We start from the raw sequence: 16217 nt of genomic DNA, 5'->3' as shown, positions 1-16217 counted from the left end.
CTGATCTACCACACTCGCAGGCCGCTGAAACTGAATCCTCACTATTATTTCCTACAATGTTCTCCAGAAATCATTGATTCAATACCACAATTTCAGTACAACTAAAATTTTCTATCCCAACAATTTGGTATCACTGGTTTCCTTGTCAATTTTCAAAGTAGGAACACAGAAATAGTTTTGAAAGAATTGTCAAACATGCAATTCAGTATCACAAAGCAGCAAAGCTATACACACTGATGTAAGCTGATAAACTTACACTGTATCACAACATGCAGGACACATCAGGAGAAATGTTTTTCCAATTCATTTTTATTTTGGTTTCCACTGTTTACAGCACTGTTACAGGACTAACTCATGCAAATTTATCACCTTAAATACAGCAGAGAGAAACCTCACTGGTAAGAGTATTTCAAAGAGCTCCATCAACATAATGCAACAGGAAAAGTAAGTAGCAGCAATAAGATAAAAGTGCATTTAGCTGACCTTCTTTAATGGGAGTTTGGGGAAGACTGTTTTTGGAATTACCTGTTTTAAGGAATAGTTTAGCATTCTTCATGAAAATCAGAAGAGAACAAACTCCTCATGCTAGCGTTCATTCTTCCACCACTCTCAATTAAAGAAGTACAGCTGTAATTTGTTTCAGACAAATCCAGCTTATAGGCCTGTCTGTTAAAAGTTTGATACTTGATCACTTGGGCTTCCAGGACAAGGGCTACACCCACACATGTTAGCAGCTTTGCTTCTGAAAAAGTTCAAGTGGTTCTTTCCCCCGTTCTGTAGGTTAGGCTTCAGCTCTGCAGTGAGAATGCTGACAGCAGCCCGGCCTGAGCAGAGTCAGACACACACACAGAAGCAAGACACCGGGTTCTAAGAACCCACCAATCTCTTTTCCCTTCACAGATAAGACACTGGCGTAAAGATCAACTCATTTATCAGATTTCCCCTACGGGCCCACTGAGGAGATGCTAACACTACCTCTTCAAAAGCAAGGTCAGCATTTCAAGTAGTCATGAGCTGCTGAGCAGTAGTACATCATCCTCTGCCTTGACCTGGAATTGACAATATCCTTGTGTATTAGGGATGCACTTAAGATTTCAACTGAATAGAACAGAACATAGCTTATTGTAACTGTGTATGTGACATCTTGAGAGACTAAAGATTCAAATTTTTTCAACCAGACCTACAGTAGAGTAAGACTAGGTGATTCCACTTACTCCGATATACTTTAGCACAAGCTCAGAGTACACACTTCCAGAAGCAAGGAATTGAATTTCTTTCTTGTAAATCTATATTCCCATCCTGGTGGATGCCTGAGGAACCCAGTCAAGGTCAAAAAACTTTCTGATATAAACAGCTTTTCAGTTTGAGTTGGAGTCAAAGCACTCTACTGGAAGGGAAAGGTTTGTTTCCTTTCTGCATTCCAGGGATGAAAGAGCCTCACCACCAGCTCCTACACAATAATCAAGACACTTCAAGTCTTTCTGCAAATCTCAGAATCGCCTTACCTAAGAAGTAGTTACTGACATTTCACTATTTTTACTCCCTCAAGTATCAGGCAGCTTCTTTCTGAAACTTCCCTGATATGAGAAACATGGGACTTATCACAGGTGCATATATTCACACCTGAGCATGAAGGAGAACTCCTAAAGCCATTTCCAAGGGAAAAGTCTCTTTGTCAATAAGAAAAACACCTCACTGCTCAGTAGTTACGAATTTAGCTGGGACCTGATCAGAGATAGCCCATATTCTGTGTGTGATGTTGAAGAAATTTAGGTTGTCACTAACCTCAGAACTACAGGATCTGATCCTGGATTCCTCAGACATTTTGTAGGCAACAGAAAGATTATAACCAACACATGGCAAAATATTGACCCACAAAGAGGAAAAGAAGCTTGTAATAGAGGAACTTAATCCTACTCAGGTTTCTAAAATCAGCAATAATTTCTTCTCTATCAATTCCAACAGGAAGAGACTCAAGTCCTTACAGTTACCAAATATTATACTCCAAATGCATCAGGGCAAAACTCAACAATTTATTTCATGTATTTGCAAATAAAGAATGTATTGAAAAAAAAACAACAAGTTGCTTTAAGCCATTCCTGACCTGGCATGACCTACAAGACCATGACTCCCCCACCCCAGAGGAGCTGTACTTGCCAGCATGTTCTGGTACTTTTAACAGAAGAGAAACATATCAAATCCTATTGCTGCCTGGACTGTAACATCCTGTGGGAACTCTACATGAAGCAACATCTCTTACAGCGTGAAATCCACATGCTGTTCTTGTGGCCAAATAGTGGTAATGGAATTCCACAGGCCTGCTTCCAGAAACACAGCTGTGCTTTTCCAAAGAAAACCCACATTCATCAACTGAGCTCATAGTGCAGTGCTTTACATTCTGCCAACTGGCTTCTCTTTCCTGGTTTTCCTCCTCAACAAACTGACAAATTATTCCAAATTAGCTCCTTCACAGGAACTAGTTCTGTCCTTGCAAACTATTTGTCCATGACAAGAAATGGGCAGGACTGTGTTATTAAAGAGCTCTTAGGAGGAAGAAACTAACTCCAAATTCACTAAGCTTACCAAAGCAAAATCTTAGTCCCTCTTGCTCCAGAAGAGAACTGGGTTTTGTTCACAGGTTTAAGCATCCTGAGAGCAATAAACCTTTCTATGAAGGGACATTGTGATTTTCTGTTATGTTCTAGAATAATGGAATATTAACCTCAGAGACAAGCCTGTGTGGGCTATAAATGCTTTGTGAAACCATCAGGTCTGTGTGCGTGGGATCTGTGTTTAGTCAAACAGCTGCTTGTCACACATACATCAACCTGGGGCTAAGAAGTCAAAAGTTTTGTCTTTATGAAGTAAAACAATTGACTCCATAAAGATGTGTCGGAATAACTTTCAACTTGACAAACATTTGCTTGACTGCTTTAAATTTGTTTAAAGCAAAATGAAGTACAGTAAAAGCCCCCTGTAAATGTATAAAGCACACACTCCTCCTCAAGTAGGCTGTGGTCTCACAAGGAAAAAGAAGAGTTATTAACAGCTAGTGTTTAGATGTGGGACACAGAACAGGGAAGCAGAATCCTACTGTTCACACAGCAACTGGAAACACAGCGATGTGCTCTTGCTCATTCCCTTTAGGGAATTCCATCACCCACCATGTTCTCTGCAGTAATTAAGAGAGGACTGAAGGAAAACTCTTGTTTTTCTCTTCTTCTCACACTATCTGCTTTGCTGCAGGTACTGATGTGTGAACATGTTGAGCTCGCTGTCAAGCCAACCTGCTTTGTTCCTGCAAGGACAGAAAATTTTTTTAGGTGAATGAAACAGCTCATCTCAAGCCAGTCAGAAAGAAGTGCAACAAAAACAAGTACAAGCAAGACATGGAGTGCCAGAGTTTCATTCCAAAAGGCTGCTGCCGTTCCTTGCAGGTCAAGAATGCTTGCCTGCTGTCAGTCCCTAAGCTCTGAGGTTCAGAGATCTTGGACACAACTTCACACTGGTCTTACTGTGTAGGTAAGGAATGTTTGAAGAAGTCTTCCCAACAGCCTCTGCAGACAACTGCCTACAAAGGTGAAGGCAAGACTTTTTGTGTAATTTTTTAAGGGCCTGAAGGAGTTTGTAGGAGTGGAAGACTGTATGTTTTCATAAATGGGAAGGAACTGTAATTCCAAACAAATAAAAAACAGGAAGAAAAAGGTGGTTTGTGAGACAGAAGCTTGAAATGACTGTCAATAGTCCATAGGAAAGTACCTAGTGAAAGGGAACATTATTTGGTAGGGAAAAAAGCTGACACCTGCACATTAAGTGCTATGACGAAGACAGAATGAACTCTAAGCTACAGCTCATATGAACATCCTGGGGCAATCACATGAAAAACAACTGTATGGAATAATCAGATCTCACCTGAGCAGTTTTGCTTTGCTCTGCAGTGAATCCAAAACTTCAATTTTTTTATTCATGGCAGAAATTTCTTGCTCAAGATTCTCCCGTGTAACATCCACTTGCTGACACAAATGAGCAAACGTTCCAGCAAGCTCTCTATGAAACAAGAAGAGTTGAATATTATGGAAAGCAAGATCAAGCAGCACATTCAAGGAATAAATCCTTTTGATGAATGGGATGATGGTATTGTGACTCAGACACTCATCTTTCCACTTCTGCATAAGAATATGTCAGAGCATTTTGATTTGAGGCATGGAAGTACATTAAGACTAATGCCTGACAGCACCCAAACACTACATAGTCAAAATAAAAATATATTATTTTAAAATATGTGTCATTACATTTTTTTAAATCTAGAATTCAGCATGAAGTTATCTTTATTTTTAACAAGGAATCTTTATTTATCTTTAATTTTTTATTTTAGTTATCTTTATTTTTAACAAGCATTAAAAAAAACCCCCAAACAACAGAATTTCCATAAGGAATATAGGGAACTCACTGCTGGACTTGGTGGCTGCAGTTTGAGCCCGTGTAGCTGACGATGAGCTGCAGTTTCTCCCCAGCATACTCCACAAACTGCCGCTTGAAAGCTCTCTCCTTGGCTTTGGTGGTCCAGGTGAGGCGCTCATACACATAGAGCAGCCCGTAAAGGCCAAAAGAGAGAGCAATCAATCTCCAACCCACGGCCTTCCAGACCTAAAGAAACACAAAGGAAAAGAAATTACACAGTCATCATCTCAGACTGATGCTCACTCCCAACAATGGTGCACAGAGCATTGCAAAATCAGCTCACTATACTCAAATGGAAGATCAAAGGAGAAAATAGGTCACTATCTGTGAATAGCAAATATCTACAGGATTTGGTAGTGCAAGTGCTTTTTACATAAGTGCTCCAACTTAAGTTATAAAAATGCTGCCTAGAGTGCACACTTACCACACCACCAACCACAATGATCCCCATGGAAGTTCGGGAAGTTAAAGAGGCCAGTCCAGTCACCATGGACACCATGAGTTCTTCCTGGGTCATAGAACCCTGAGGCAAAGGAGGCAGACTGGGATTTGCTGGTGTTAAAGGGCGCTGAACCTGATTAGAAAAGCAGGGACAAAACAAAATCAGAAGAGAGAATAAAAGGTGAACCACTGCTCTTCCCACCAAAGGAACTTCAGCAGCCACTGAAATAATGAATATCTACCCCAACTGCTCAATGAAGTAATCTACCTGGTCATTATAGCCCATCAAGGCCCGACGACCATTCTTTGGTCCCAGAAATCTGTTCACCAGCATCGTCCATCCAAGAGAGAAATGGAATTCTATATCCTCCTGGAAGTCAGCACAAAGCTTGTCACAGTTCAGATCATAGCTGAGCATGAAGCACTGCCGAGGAATTAACATATCCATCTGGCCCCGCACAGAGACTGGGAGGAGGGGTTTTAAACCATCTACACAGGAAACAAAAACATGCAGAAAATTGCTGTTGAGTTCACAAGAATTAACTGGTCTCATATTCCATATCAGGGTACTTATGGCTTGTTTCATCCTCCACAGTTAGTTTACTCAGTCTATTAAATTTCACAAACCAAGCATGTTGCGAAGTAAGAGATACATCATCAATTATTATTCAATTCTCGGTTCTTCAGACCAACCCAGAAGGAAATCTTTCCACAGACCCTCCAAAATCCTTACAGGTAGCTGGTGAAGTTTACAGATTAGCAAAACCTTGGAAAACAAAATCTGAAACCCAGTTCTGCAAGTCTTTAGGCACCTTAGTCCCATACTCAGACAGGCACCTAGTTACAAGTCATTTTTATTTCATTAGGATTTGGTGTGAGAATCTCCCAAATTTCCAAAGCCACAGCTCCTCTCTGTCATGAGGATTACACTGTGACTGTACATATTCATTAGGAAATCACTGCACAAGTTCAGACACAGAATTAGTCCTCAACACAACAGCATTACTCCTCAAGATGGAAGCTAAGATGGAGCCAGCTGCACATCAGCCATTGAATTCATGAGAAACCCAGAACATCCACCTAGTTATTTTGCACTGCAATTCAAGGGAAGAGAAAGGGCAATATTGCCTGTGGAACTGACCTATCATTTCTTGCTGCATTGTCTGCAGGGAAGTTGTGATAGCACTGGAGCAACGATCTGACATGTTACGGCCCAGGCCTTCCTCTATGTGTTTATGCAGCTCCTGACAAAGAAAGAGAGGGTTATTAAGATTAGAATAAACATGGCTAAGATGCAGGCTGAAGGTGCTAGAGCTTACTAGTTAAAAAGACCCTCCCAGAACAGGAGGGCACAATCTGTCTGCCCAGTGTTCTGACATAATTTCATACTTCCCCCATTTTTCAGTGAAGGGGATGAAAAGGCAAATCAAAAAAATTTCACATGGACTCTTTAGTTCAAAAAAAGTTCTGTTCAATCTATATAATGTGCATCAATTTATTACTGAGGTTATTAAAAAACTAAAGCTCTAGTTCATATTCTAGTTGGAAGACTGTTAAACATCTCAATGAGCTGGCATAATTACTCAGAGTTATAAAAGGTCTCTTAAATTGCTTAAGCAAACATCACTTACACTCTTGTAGACTTTAAGAACTACTTGAGATGGATGGAAGTCTGCTTGGTATTCATCTACCAACACTGAAAGCCGTCTGATTTCTTCTGCCATTGCATTTGACACCTAGGGAAACAGCACAGGAGAGAAAATAGAGCTTCTGAAAGCTTTTCGCCCCTTCCCATCTGTAACTCCCACAGTTCTAGTACTTCAAAGTTTTGTCAGCACTGCACATTTTCCCCACCATGCTGGCAGCCATTTCAGACAATCCAGTTTTCTGCAGAGACTCCTCCTTACCTGCCTTTCCACCTCTTCAGTGATTTGTTTGATTTTCCGCTTGTAGTCTTGAGTAAGGAGCTCCAGCTGTTTGTCAATAAAACCTAGGCGATCCTGACGTTCCTCTCGCATTTCCAGACAGTAAACTCTGGTGGAAAAAAAACCCTGTCCATCAAAATGCCAGATAAATACATTTTTGATCTACAAATATATTTGAATCCCAGAAATAAGATGGATTTTCCTGCCCTGTAACAAAATATCTGCAACACATTACACAGTCATGGCACAGGACAAAAATACGGTCCTTTTCCCAATACTTCCATAATTCACTAGAAGCAAGACCACCAATACGTGTCCTTCCTGCTCTCAAACACACTGTATTCTGCTTTGCTTTTCAAATGCTCACATTCCCTTACATCTGTCCCAGAATACAAACTTCAGTTATGCAAGCACCAAGCATCAGCTCTCACCGCTGTTCCTGGGCAGCAACATGCACAGAGTCCATGATGAGGCGAACATCTTCCGCGATCTGCTTCGCTCTCACCGTATGCTGCTCAAATTTTGTTTTTACTGCTGACTGGGAGATACATTCCTGTATACAAAAGGCAGCCCAAGATTAGCAGCAGGCAAGACCATACTAACACAGCTTTCCAAAATGTGTCCCCAAAAGTGCCAGTCTTTCAGGAGTAAAATCCAACCAGCACACGTAATGCTCACCTCAAATCTTCTCTCGAAGCTTTGAAATTCAAGCATTCTTACTTGAAATCCATCTGCCAATGCTCCACCTGAGAGAAGGAACACACAAAACAACCACTTAAATTTTGAGAAAGCAATCAGATGTTGGACATCAGGAAATGCTCTTGCTTTACACTGAAGGCAGTGCAAAAGTGCTACTAAGTCACCCCTTCTGTTGTGATTGCCTTATTAATAATTTGGCCTTCCCCAGTTTCATACATTTTTTGAAACAAGATACTCTCTGTTTTCTTCTCTGTAAGTCAATGGTAAGTTTCTGCTAGCCTTCCTCACCTCCTTCTGGCATCCCTTGAGCCCTCTGAATCCTGGCATTCAGCACTTCTTTTGCAGACACAAAGAAAATCCGATCCCCTGCCTGGGCTCGATCCACCACACCCAGCTCATCCACCAGGAAACTGGTGCACCGCTCCATGTGCTGCCGGCGCACCTGAGGGATAACCATGATAAAACACACAATGTTAAATCCACATTATCCATCTCTTAAAGGTTAGACCAGGCACCCAAACGCCCTATCTGAAGTTATCTAATCTCAAAGGGCCCCTGTGAGACTCTTGATTTCCTGCTCAGAAATTTCAAGAGTCACGTCCTGATCACTATTCTATGTTCCCTCTAATCTCCACGCTAAGGTGATAAAAATCCAACCAGTAAAACAATCACACATAGTACTGATCCCCAAGGACCAGAATCAAAACAGACTCCATGATATCCATGCAAAGAGAAGTAGTTTAAACACATCACAAACCTCTTCCATATATTCTGGTTCAGATGCAGATGCATCCCAACGGTTATTTAAAATAAATATATTGGGTCGAGACAGACGTTCATTCACCTTGTGAAAGAACTGCTTCTCCTAAAGAAAATGAAACAACACCTCTTTAGATTAATATGTCAAATATTTTTAACCTTTAGCCAAATTCATTGAACAAGTGGACTTGCACATACAGTTTGCATCAACGTTGATTCAGAATTTGCCACCAGGACAAATACATCAGCATCGAGACAGAATTTGTCAATCCAGCTGTCCAGCTCTGTGGTTACATCAATGCCAGGGCTAACAGTAAAGAGAAATGAGACATTACTGTGCTGTGAATACAGCAAAAACCGAATTTAAAAAGTTAACAAGAGTTTTTCGGAGCATTAATTTCCCATGTCTGAGCTACACTGCCCTGAGGTGACAAACAACAGGCCAACAGGAAGTAACGACCAGGAAAAACACACAAGGGACTTTGGTCACTGTCTTAGATTAGAACAGGATCAATTCCCTTGATGTTTGTTAAATATATATTTGAAAACATTTCCCTAATTAGTCTGTGATAAGCAGGAAAGGAAAGAAAGCTATTTCTCACCTGTCCATCAGCACCAGGTCGTCCTTTAAGAGAGAACATTTGGAATTGGGCCACATTACACTGACTAGGCTGCCAGCATTCAGATGTTCATCTTGATGAAGGGCATGAGCCAGCTGGTTTACTGTCTGCAAAAAGATGGAAACAATATTTCCTGTATGCCAAGACCCACTAACACAATTAACCTCTCTTCAGGGCTGTTCACAGACAATTTGAGAGATAAAGCTAAAGTTCAAATTATTTTCTCTCTCGAAGGTTTTTCACATAAAACCTTGAGTGTCCTAGTAAAAGGTCAACTGCTAGCGAGAGTTTATGAGAGATTTCTCCTCTCAGGAAATGCTACTGAGGAATTATCAAGTCTGTGATTCCAACAGTTATACAAGGCTCAGAACTTCCTGAGTCATTGTTCCCTGCTATCACTAATAAATGCAACATATCAATCTCTTTCATAAAATGAACAAGTCCCCATCCTGCAACCTGCTTCATTCCTTACTTCCTACATCTAACATTCTTCATCTCCTTTAATGATTACAATTCTTAGCTGTGAAATTTCTTATTTTTTTTCTTCCCTTTTCTGACATTTCTGAAGAGCTCTTATCCTTAACCTTATGCTTAAGGAAATTGTACCTTAACACTCTTCTTTTCCTCTGAGCCTTCTGTCAGCAGGAAAGCCTCATGTCCATCTGTCCCTTCCACACGCAAGAAGCAATTGGTGGTGTGTCCAATTCCTGAAGGAAGAACTTTGTCCCACAGCATGGCATTTATCACAGTGCTCTTCCCATTGCTTGTCCTGCAGTCAGATTAAGGACAACGTTTCAGGTTTCCAATGCGCCAGGTGTGCTCATTTCCATATTACAAAACCAAGTTCTCTAAAGCCAAGCTGTATCAGAGCCATTAACAATTTAGGTGCCAGAGGCAACCTGCAAAAAGACTTTTCTATTTCCCTATTTTAAGAATTGTTCAAATTGAAGATTTACATGATACAACATCTGTTTCAAATTTACAAGAGCACCTGTATCAGGGATGTGGACATTACAAGGAGAAGCTAAAGCGCTGGTGTTTATATTAGTATTTTTTGCCAGCTACAGTACTCAAATGCTTTACTGAACAGGGAGTGTAGGCAACACAAACACTTGACTCACCTCCCAAAAAAAGCAACTTTCATATGCCGTCTTGCCAACACTTCACTAATACCACTGACTTTTGACAGGTAGCCTTTGACTTCCAGTACCTGCTCTTCTGTGGTGACAGGATCAAGCTCTGCATTCTTGTGTGTTTCTAAAATCAAAATAGATCATGTCTCTGAATGCTAGAAGCCATCTGGGTCAGTCTCTCTGTGACGGTAACACTGAACATTTATCTGTGTCCCACAGTTCACGTGAGTGATCCTGACATAGGCAGTGACACCCTGAAGCAATTCTACAGTAACATTTATCAGCTGGACTCCTTTGTGTATCTCAACTGTTCCCATTCATGGGACTGCCTTGAACAGAACAGCCAACACTGCAAACAGTTCAGCACCCTTAGAGATAAAATCTGTCTGTGCCTTAAGCTGTTAAAGCCAATTACTGGCGTACGTTACATGTCAGTAGCAATGATGTGTTCAGGCAAGAATATTTAAAGGATTATAGGCAAAAAAACTCTCTTGGGGTTGTGTAATTAATTAAAAAACTCCCAAGCATAAAAATCAACCATAGCTCCCTAACTAGCTCAGTTTCTTAACATGCATGAATTGCTCATCTTCAAAATAAGAAACTGAACTCCACCCAAATTCAACAAAACAATTTTCAGTTTCTCTTACAAACATGACTGTATAAACAGACACACATGTATAAATAAGCACAGATTTGGCAGTGCCATTTGACTGACTGAGGGGGTTTGGTGCATGTTTTGGAGGAAATCTTACATGGCAGAGCACTGTTAAACACTTGTAGCTCAAGAACTCAGCTTACCTTCTAGGAATGAGGAGCTCTCGTTGATGTATGCAGCCAACTGTTCAAAGATACCATTGATTTTCTTCTTTGCAGTGACAAAATGTTTAAGTGGAGAAGCATTTACCTCAGCCATGTGTCTTTTATCCTTCTTCACTGCAACTATTGGGTTGGAACGAGTGAACAGTAGGGACATTGCGCTAAAGGGAAAAAATCCAGTAAAGACCAGTGTCACCAAGTGTCAACAGCTACCCAAGGGGGTGTAGTGATAGGACAAGGGGGAAAAGCTTTCCACTTACAGAGGGCAGGGTTAGATGGGATATTGGGAAAAAATTCTTCCCTGTGAGGGTGGGGAGGCCCTGGTACAGGTTTCACAGTGAAGCTGTGGCTACTCCATCCCTGGAAGTGCTCAAGGCCAAGTTGGACAGGACTTGATCCACCTGGTCTGGCAGAATGTGCTCCTGCCTCTAGCAGGGAGTGGAACTGGATAATCTTTAAGGTCCCTTCCAACCCAAACCGTTCCATGATTCTGTGATCCAACTGAGCATCTTTACAAGAACTAGATAAATGTACATTTTAAGAACTATCTTCTTTCCTTCACAAAGAAACTGTTCCAATTCATACAACTCATGTATCAAGAAAAAACGTCAAAACTCTTTCTCCCTTCCAATAAACAGGCTCGCAGTGATCACTCCTCCCCATCCTCCGCTTACTTTCAGGATGAGTTACGTTTTCACAAGTCAGGCATGGCCAGCTTGAGGCCCTCTCGAAGACAAATGGCAGCAGTTTGCCCTGCCTTCTCCCTCGCCCCGGCCGCACTCCGTCCCGCAGCTCCTTCAGCGGCGCCGAGTCCAGCCGGTCTCCACCCCTGTGGCAGAGTGACCGCGGATGAGGGACACAGGCTACCGAGCTCCTCAAGGGCTCCGCTCCCCGCCATCCCGGTATGCCCAGGGATGCTCTGGGCTGTGCTTCCCCGCCATCCCGGTGTGCCCGGGGAATGCTCCAGGCTCCGCTCCCCCGCCATCCCCGTGTGCCCCAGGGGTGCTCTGGGCTGTGCTTCCCCGCCATCCCGGTGCCCAGAGAATGCTCCAGGCTCCGCTCCCCGCCATCCCGGTATGCCCAGGGATGCTCTGGGCTGTGCTTCCCCGCCATCCCGGTGCCCAGAGAATGCGCTAGGTTGACGCTCCGGACGGACACCGCCTCTCCCTCAGCCCTCGGGGCGGCAGAAAAGGGCGGGAAGCGCCCTCCTCCTACCTGCCTCGCCCCCCCTTAGGACCCTGCCCCAGAGGGTCCGACACTCACCCGTCCCTGCCCTTGTCCCTGTCCCTATCCCTATCCCTGCTTCTCCGGAGGCGACCCTCAGAGAGACTGGTCCGGCCTGGAGCAGCTTCGGGTCCCCTCGGCCCAACCCGGCCCCGCCCGGGGCTCACCTTCACCGCCGCTCCCACACAGCCGCCATGTCACTCCGCGGCGCCGTCGCGCGGGAACGTTACGTCATCGCCGCGCGCCGCGCGCGGGACACGCTGGGAGGTGTAGTTCCGGGGTGTCATGGCGGGCGGCGGCGGCCTGGGCGCGCCTCAGGAACAGAAGCCACAGACCGTGTGAGGGGAAAGGGTTTAATGCGAGTTCCCCACGCTCAAACCGTACAGCTCGTTAACGCTCAGCTCCGAACCGGCCCGAGGTAACACACAACAAAATAACAACAAAAAAAAAAACCCAAACAACCCTGCTGCTGAATAAATACGTAATACACATTTTGGACATCTCGACGACTGGCTTATCAATCCCTTCGTTTGATAACAGACAGTTCTAGATTTCGCAGGGCTTAGTACAGTTTTGCTTCTCAAATGATTGCCCCTGCCTGGATTTTTCTCTCCTGGGCATGGAGAGTGTGTGGCTTTGAAACAGACCTAAAAAGGTGAAGGAAAGTGGGGAAAGCTGAATGTCCCCTTCCTCAGGCACATTTCAAAATTGTGTACAGCTCCTGCCAGAACTCCTAAACATGTCTAAAGCTATTCTGCCCCCATTAGAATGACCCATCCCAGAAGAAGGGCTCTACCCTGACTTTCAGGCAGAGAAGCTGGAGACAGACAACTAAAAGGCAGATTAATTTTTTTTTTTTTTTCCCCAAAGGACAATCATGCTATGAATTTATTGCTTGTGAAACACACTAGTCTGGCATAATAGTGTCTGAAAAACAGAACAGGTATCTCACAGGCACAGGCAGAAAAGATTTCTGCCCCTTCCCCTTCTAACCACAGGTCTAGTCTAGACGTATTTTTACACCTACTGGTTTACCACAATCTCTCAGCACTTCCCAGTCACCCATTTCTATCAGCCTTGACCCCACTGGAGAAGTTTCTGCAACGTAGTGTTTTGGTTTTCAATCTCAAATAATAGAAACACTGAATAATTATTTCCTCTAAGAGACAGAGAACAGCTCTTCCATCTAATGTGAATGGCCCATCAAAGAAAATTATTAAAACAATCTCTGACAAGAGGAATGAGGCCACCAAAGACCACTGGGACCTCTGGGTTGTTATCCAGAGACTGATCTGTGTTTTGACTATCGTAACATGGTATAGAACAGAGACAATTCTGCAGTGAAGCCCTCCTGATTGATGCAGCTGTTCCCAGCCTTCCCTTTCTTAAATTTAATCTACTTGATTAAATTACATACTGACATGGCCTGAATTTGTGTGGGTATGTCTGTTGCTCTTAGCTGGAGGAACAGAAGGTAGGGTCTTTTATCTCTTCAGTCCAATCCCAGAGGTAAAGCATCATCAGAGGACCTTCCTTTAGCTAACCAGAAGCACCTATGTTGCCACTGCTGTTGCTTTGAACTTTGTTGATTTGCTTGCAAAGACAGCAAAGAGGTAAGGAATCAGATGATCTTCAGGCTCTTCCAACTCAGTTTCATTTGGTGTGACACTTAACTCTTATGACTCCTGGAGTCAGCTCCCTGATTGGTTTATATTTGGAATAATGTCCAGGAATTATTGTCTAACACCCAGTACCATAAAAATTCTGTGGATGAAAACAGGTTTCCAGCTTGTAACTTGCCTCCAAAAAGCTGGATTTCTGGTCCAAAAAAGCATTTTTTTAAAGCAATTCAATCACTGATGAATCTTCAAGTAAATGGCACTTTCAAGAAAGAGTGGATGTAGAGCAGAATCAAAAATGAAGGCACAAAATCTCCTTTGGACTTCTACAGCAATATTCCTAGATATTACCTGCAGTATCAGAGAGGGAGATCTTCCAGTAGCGGAGTCTTAGAATATCAGTTAAAAATCACGTTAAAAATCATACAAAAATCAAATCCAAATATTTGAACAATGCCTTAGAAACTCTCAGCAGCATTCCCTGTTGACACTCAAAGTCAGCAGTGAGCAGGGCCAGGGAAAGGTCCTTCCTGGGAAGCAGAACTCTAGGGGTCAAGAAAGGACACTGCGATGTAGCGGGTTCCCTTGGTGGTTGGAAGACCTTCATGGTAGTGGGTCAGGCGTCCTGGATGCATGAGGGTCCAGCCTTTCCGTGGAGCTCGAATGGAGCAGTTGTAGCGCAGGAACCGGCAGCCTCCTCCCTGGTGGGAACACAAGAGACTCATCAGCTTGGAAAAAGCACCTCAGGGAAGGGGTCCCTTCCTTCTGAAAGTGTGACAAGGTGCTTGGGGAGCCCCCTGTGTTGTCATGCATTCAGAAATCTCTTTCCTAGCCTAAGCCAATTGTAATCCTTAGTGTAAGGAGCCTGATATGGATCAGGGAAGGGTTTTCAGCTGCTCCAGGTGCTGTGCTGCACTCCTGACCCCCTGGCAGACACTCACCTCATAGTCAATGCCAACTCTGTTCAAGGCAATGTTGATGGTGAAGGTGGAGGCGTCGTGGTGGGGCATTAGGGATGGCTGCTCGTCAGGTTTGTAGCGAACCACAAAGGCCAGTTCAAACTGGGTCTGAGAGAGAAGAACAGTGTGCACTCTGTTAGAGGGCTATGGTGGTCTGTGGCTCCTGAGCTGCAGGGGCAGGCTGTAACACTGAAATTGCATCCCACTGCTAAAGGAGAAAGGCAAAAATGAGGCAGAAGAATGTCATTGAGGAATTGTGTGTTTCCTAATGCACATACTTATGTCACACTGCAGGGTCAGCTCCTCTGTAATAAATATTGAAATAGTGTGTGTATTACTGGAGGATTCTGGCAGTCTTATCATAAAGCTGCAGCTGGAGGAGGTGCTGAGCTGACCACGAGTTTTGCTGTTAAGGTGGACATACCTTGGTGTAGTATCCTGGGTACAGTTTCTCTGTGATAGGTGCAATATAGTCCAGAAGAAACTTATACCATTCTCTTTCAAAGCCAATTTGGTTCATGTGTATGTCAATAGTAGGGACATTCTCATATCCTCCTTGTATTCTGCTGTCCTGAAATAGATTCAACAGAAATACTCATAAGGATGTGAACCTTGGAGTTCAGGAATGAAAAGTACTTGTTCCTGGTAACTACAAATAAATATTATGTTTGTTTATCAGAATTTGAAGGATGGAAAGCTCATTTCAAAACATCATTAAACCCTAAGGGAAATAATGTTACCATCAAAGAGGCTGGAACCTCATAGGACACAAAAAAGAACTCGGGGAAAAATCAGAGTTAATCAGGAGCAAAATTCAAGTATTGTCTCTACTTTTCTGCTTTAATTCAGGATCTAATGCCTTCCCACAGGAGGCACTGCTATCACCAGATATGCACAGAAAATGGTGTGGCCCAGAACTCAAAAGAGCTCTTGCTTTTACTTACCGTGTTGTCACCTGTGGACCACTGGCCATAATGTTCCATTTCTTCCACCAGCTCATCACAGGCAGTGTCAGTGAATATGGGGAACCAGTAAACATCTGGGCAGGGCTGCAGATAGCAGACAGGTGAGAACAGCAGAAACAAGGACAGGTGCTTGAGGCAAAAAAAGTAAGGCTAAACTGAGTATAGACCGAGTAAGGTGAAGGAAACTAAAATAGTGAGGATAGAAATTTGTCTTCTGACTTATGTGCCTTACTTCTACTTAAGAGAGTGGAGATGTACTTCTAGGAGAATGATTTAGTTCTAAAAGTACTTTCAAGGTCATGTTTCCTGTGCTCAATTGCTTATTTCTCAGAATTACAATAACGATGATAAACTATTGTCCTAGAGCTTATCTCCTGTTCTGATGGATAAGAGTGATGTTTTCTTACCATTTCTACCAATTTCCCTTTCAGAGCTGCTGTGTAGTTTTCATGGATGTACTTTTCTCTCCAGTCCTGCAATTAGAAGATAAGCAAACCAGTAATTTCTGTGAGACCCCTGCTTAAAGAGGTAGTAAAAGGCCAGGCACTCATGCAAGCACTATTTCACAGGTTTTGAAGATCCATATGTTAAGAATC

The 16217-nt window shown here is 43.0% G+C and overlaps 2 protein-coding genes across 5 annotated transcripts in view; both read right to left on the bottom strand.

Annotated features, from left to right (window-relative positions):
- Positions 1-291: 291 nt before the first annotated feature.
- MFN2 (mitofusin 2) lies at positions 292-12616 on the bottom strand. Of its 4 annotated transcripts, none has more exons than XM_086860308.1 (19): positions 12246-12616; positions 11529-11683; positions 10837-11015; positions 10027-10162; positions 9512-9674; positions 8888-9012; positions 8484-8592; positions 8284-8391; positions 7815-7968; positions 7506-7573; positions 7259-7380; positions 6810-6936; positions 6534-6638; positions 6044-6146; positions 5171-5391; positions 4886-5035; positions 4451-4647; positions 3913-4047; positions 292-3298 (listed from the first exon to the last, which is right to left on the bottom strand). In XM_086860308.1, exons 3-19 carry the CDS (start codon positions 11009-11011, stop codon positions 3229-3231), a joined length of 2268 nt encoding a protein of 755 aa, XP_086716434.1. In that variant the 5' UTR covers positions 11012-11015; positions 11529-11683; positions 12246-12616; the 3' UTR covers positions 292-3228. The 4 variants fall into 4 exon arrangements, with proteins under 4 accessions (XP_086716434.1, XP_086716436.1, XP_086716437.1 ...); XM_086860310.1 differs by having other exon boundaries at positions 11115-11683; positions 12246-12378; XM_086860311.1 differs by having other exon boundaries at positions 11115-11683; positions 12118-12337.
- The window catches only part of PLOD1 (procollagen-lysine,2-oxoglutarate 5-dioxygenase 1), a 19622-nt gene continuing 15822 nt past the window's right edge, over positions 12418-16217 (bottom strand). The window contains exons 16-20 of the mRNA XM_086860313.1: positions 16029-16094; positions 15601-15705; positions 15081-15227; positions 14639-14764; positions 12418-14398 (exon numbers count right to left, since the gene is read on the bottom strand). Of these exons, the coding sequence (XP_086716439.1) occupies positions 14243-14398; positions 14639-14764; positions 15081-15227; positions 15601-15705; positions 16029-16094 (600 nt within the window). The 3' untranslated portion in view covers positions 12418-14242. The remainder of the gene's footprint in view (positions 14399-14638; positions 14765-15080; positions 15228-15600; positions 15706-16028; positions 16095-16217) is intronic.

The sequence above is a fragment of the Cyanistes caeruleus genome, chromosome 22 (assembly GCF_971803275.1).
Source record: "Cyanistes caeruleus chromosome 22, bCyaCae1.hap1.1, whole genome shotgun sequence".
Classification (NCBI taxonomy): Eukaryota; Metazoa; Chordata; class Aves; order Passeriformes; family Paridae; genus Cyanistes; species Cyanistes caeruleus.
The sequence above is the reverse complement of the archived record's forward strand: the minus strand, read 5'-3'. Positions and strand labels throughout refer to the sequence as shown.

Excerpts from the sequence above, each read along its gene's own strand:
- MFN2 (XM_086860308.1), bottom strand. The coding sequence starts at position 11,011 with ATGTCCCTACTGTTCACTCGTTCCAACCCAATAGTTGCAGTGAAGAAG. Across the intron at positions 7,381-7,505 it reads GCTTCGAGAGAAGATTTGAG|GAATGTATCTCCCAGTCAGC; the intron begins GTGAGCATTACG and ends TTTTGTATACAG. Across the intron at positions 4,648-4,885 it reads TCATTGTGGTTGGTGGTGTG|GTCTGGAAGGCCGTGGGTTG; the intron begins GTAAGTGTGCAC and ends GTGTTTCTTTAG.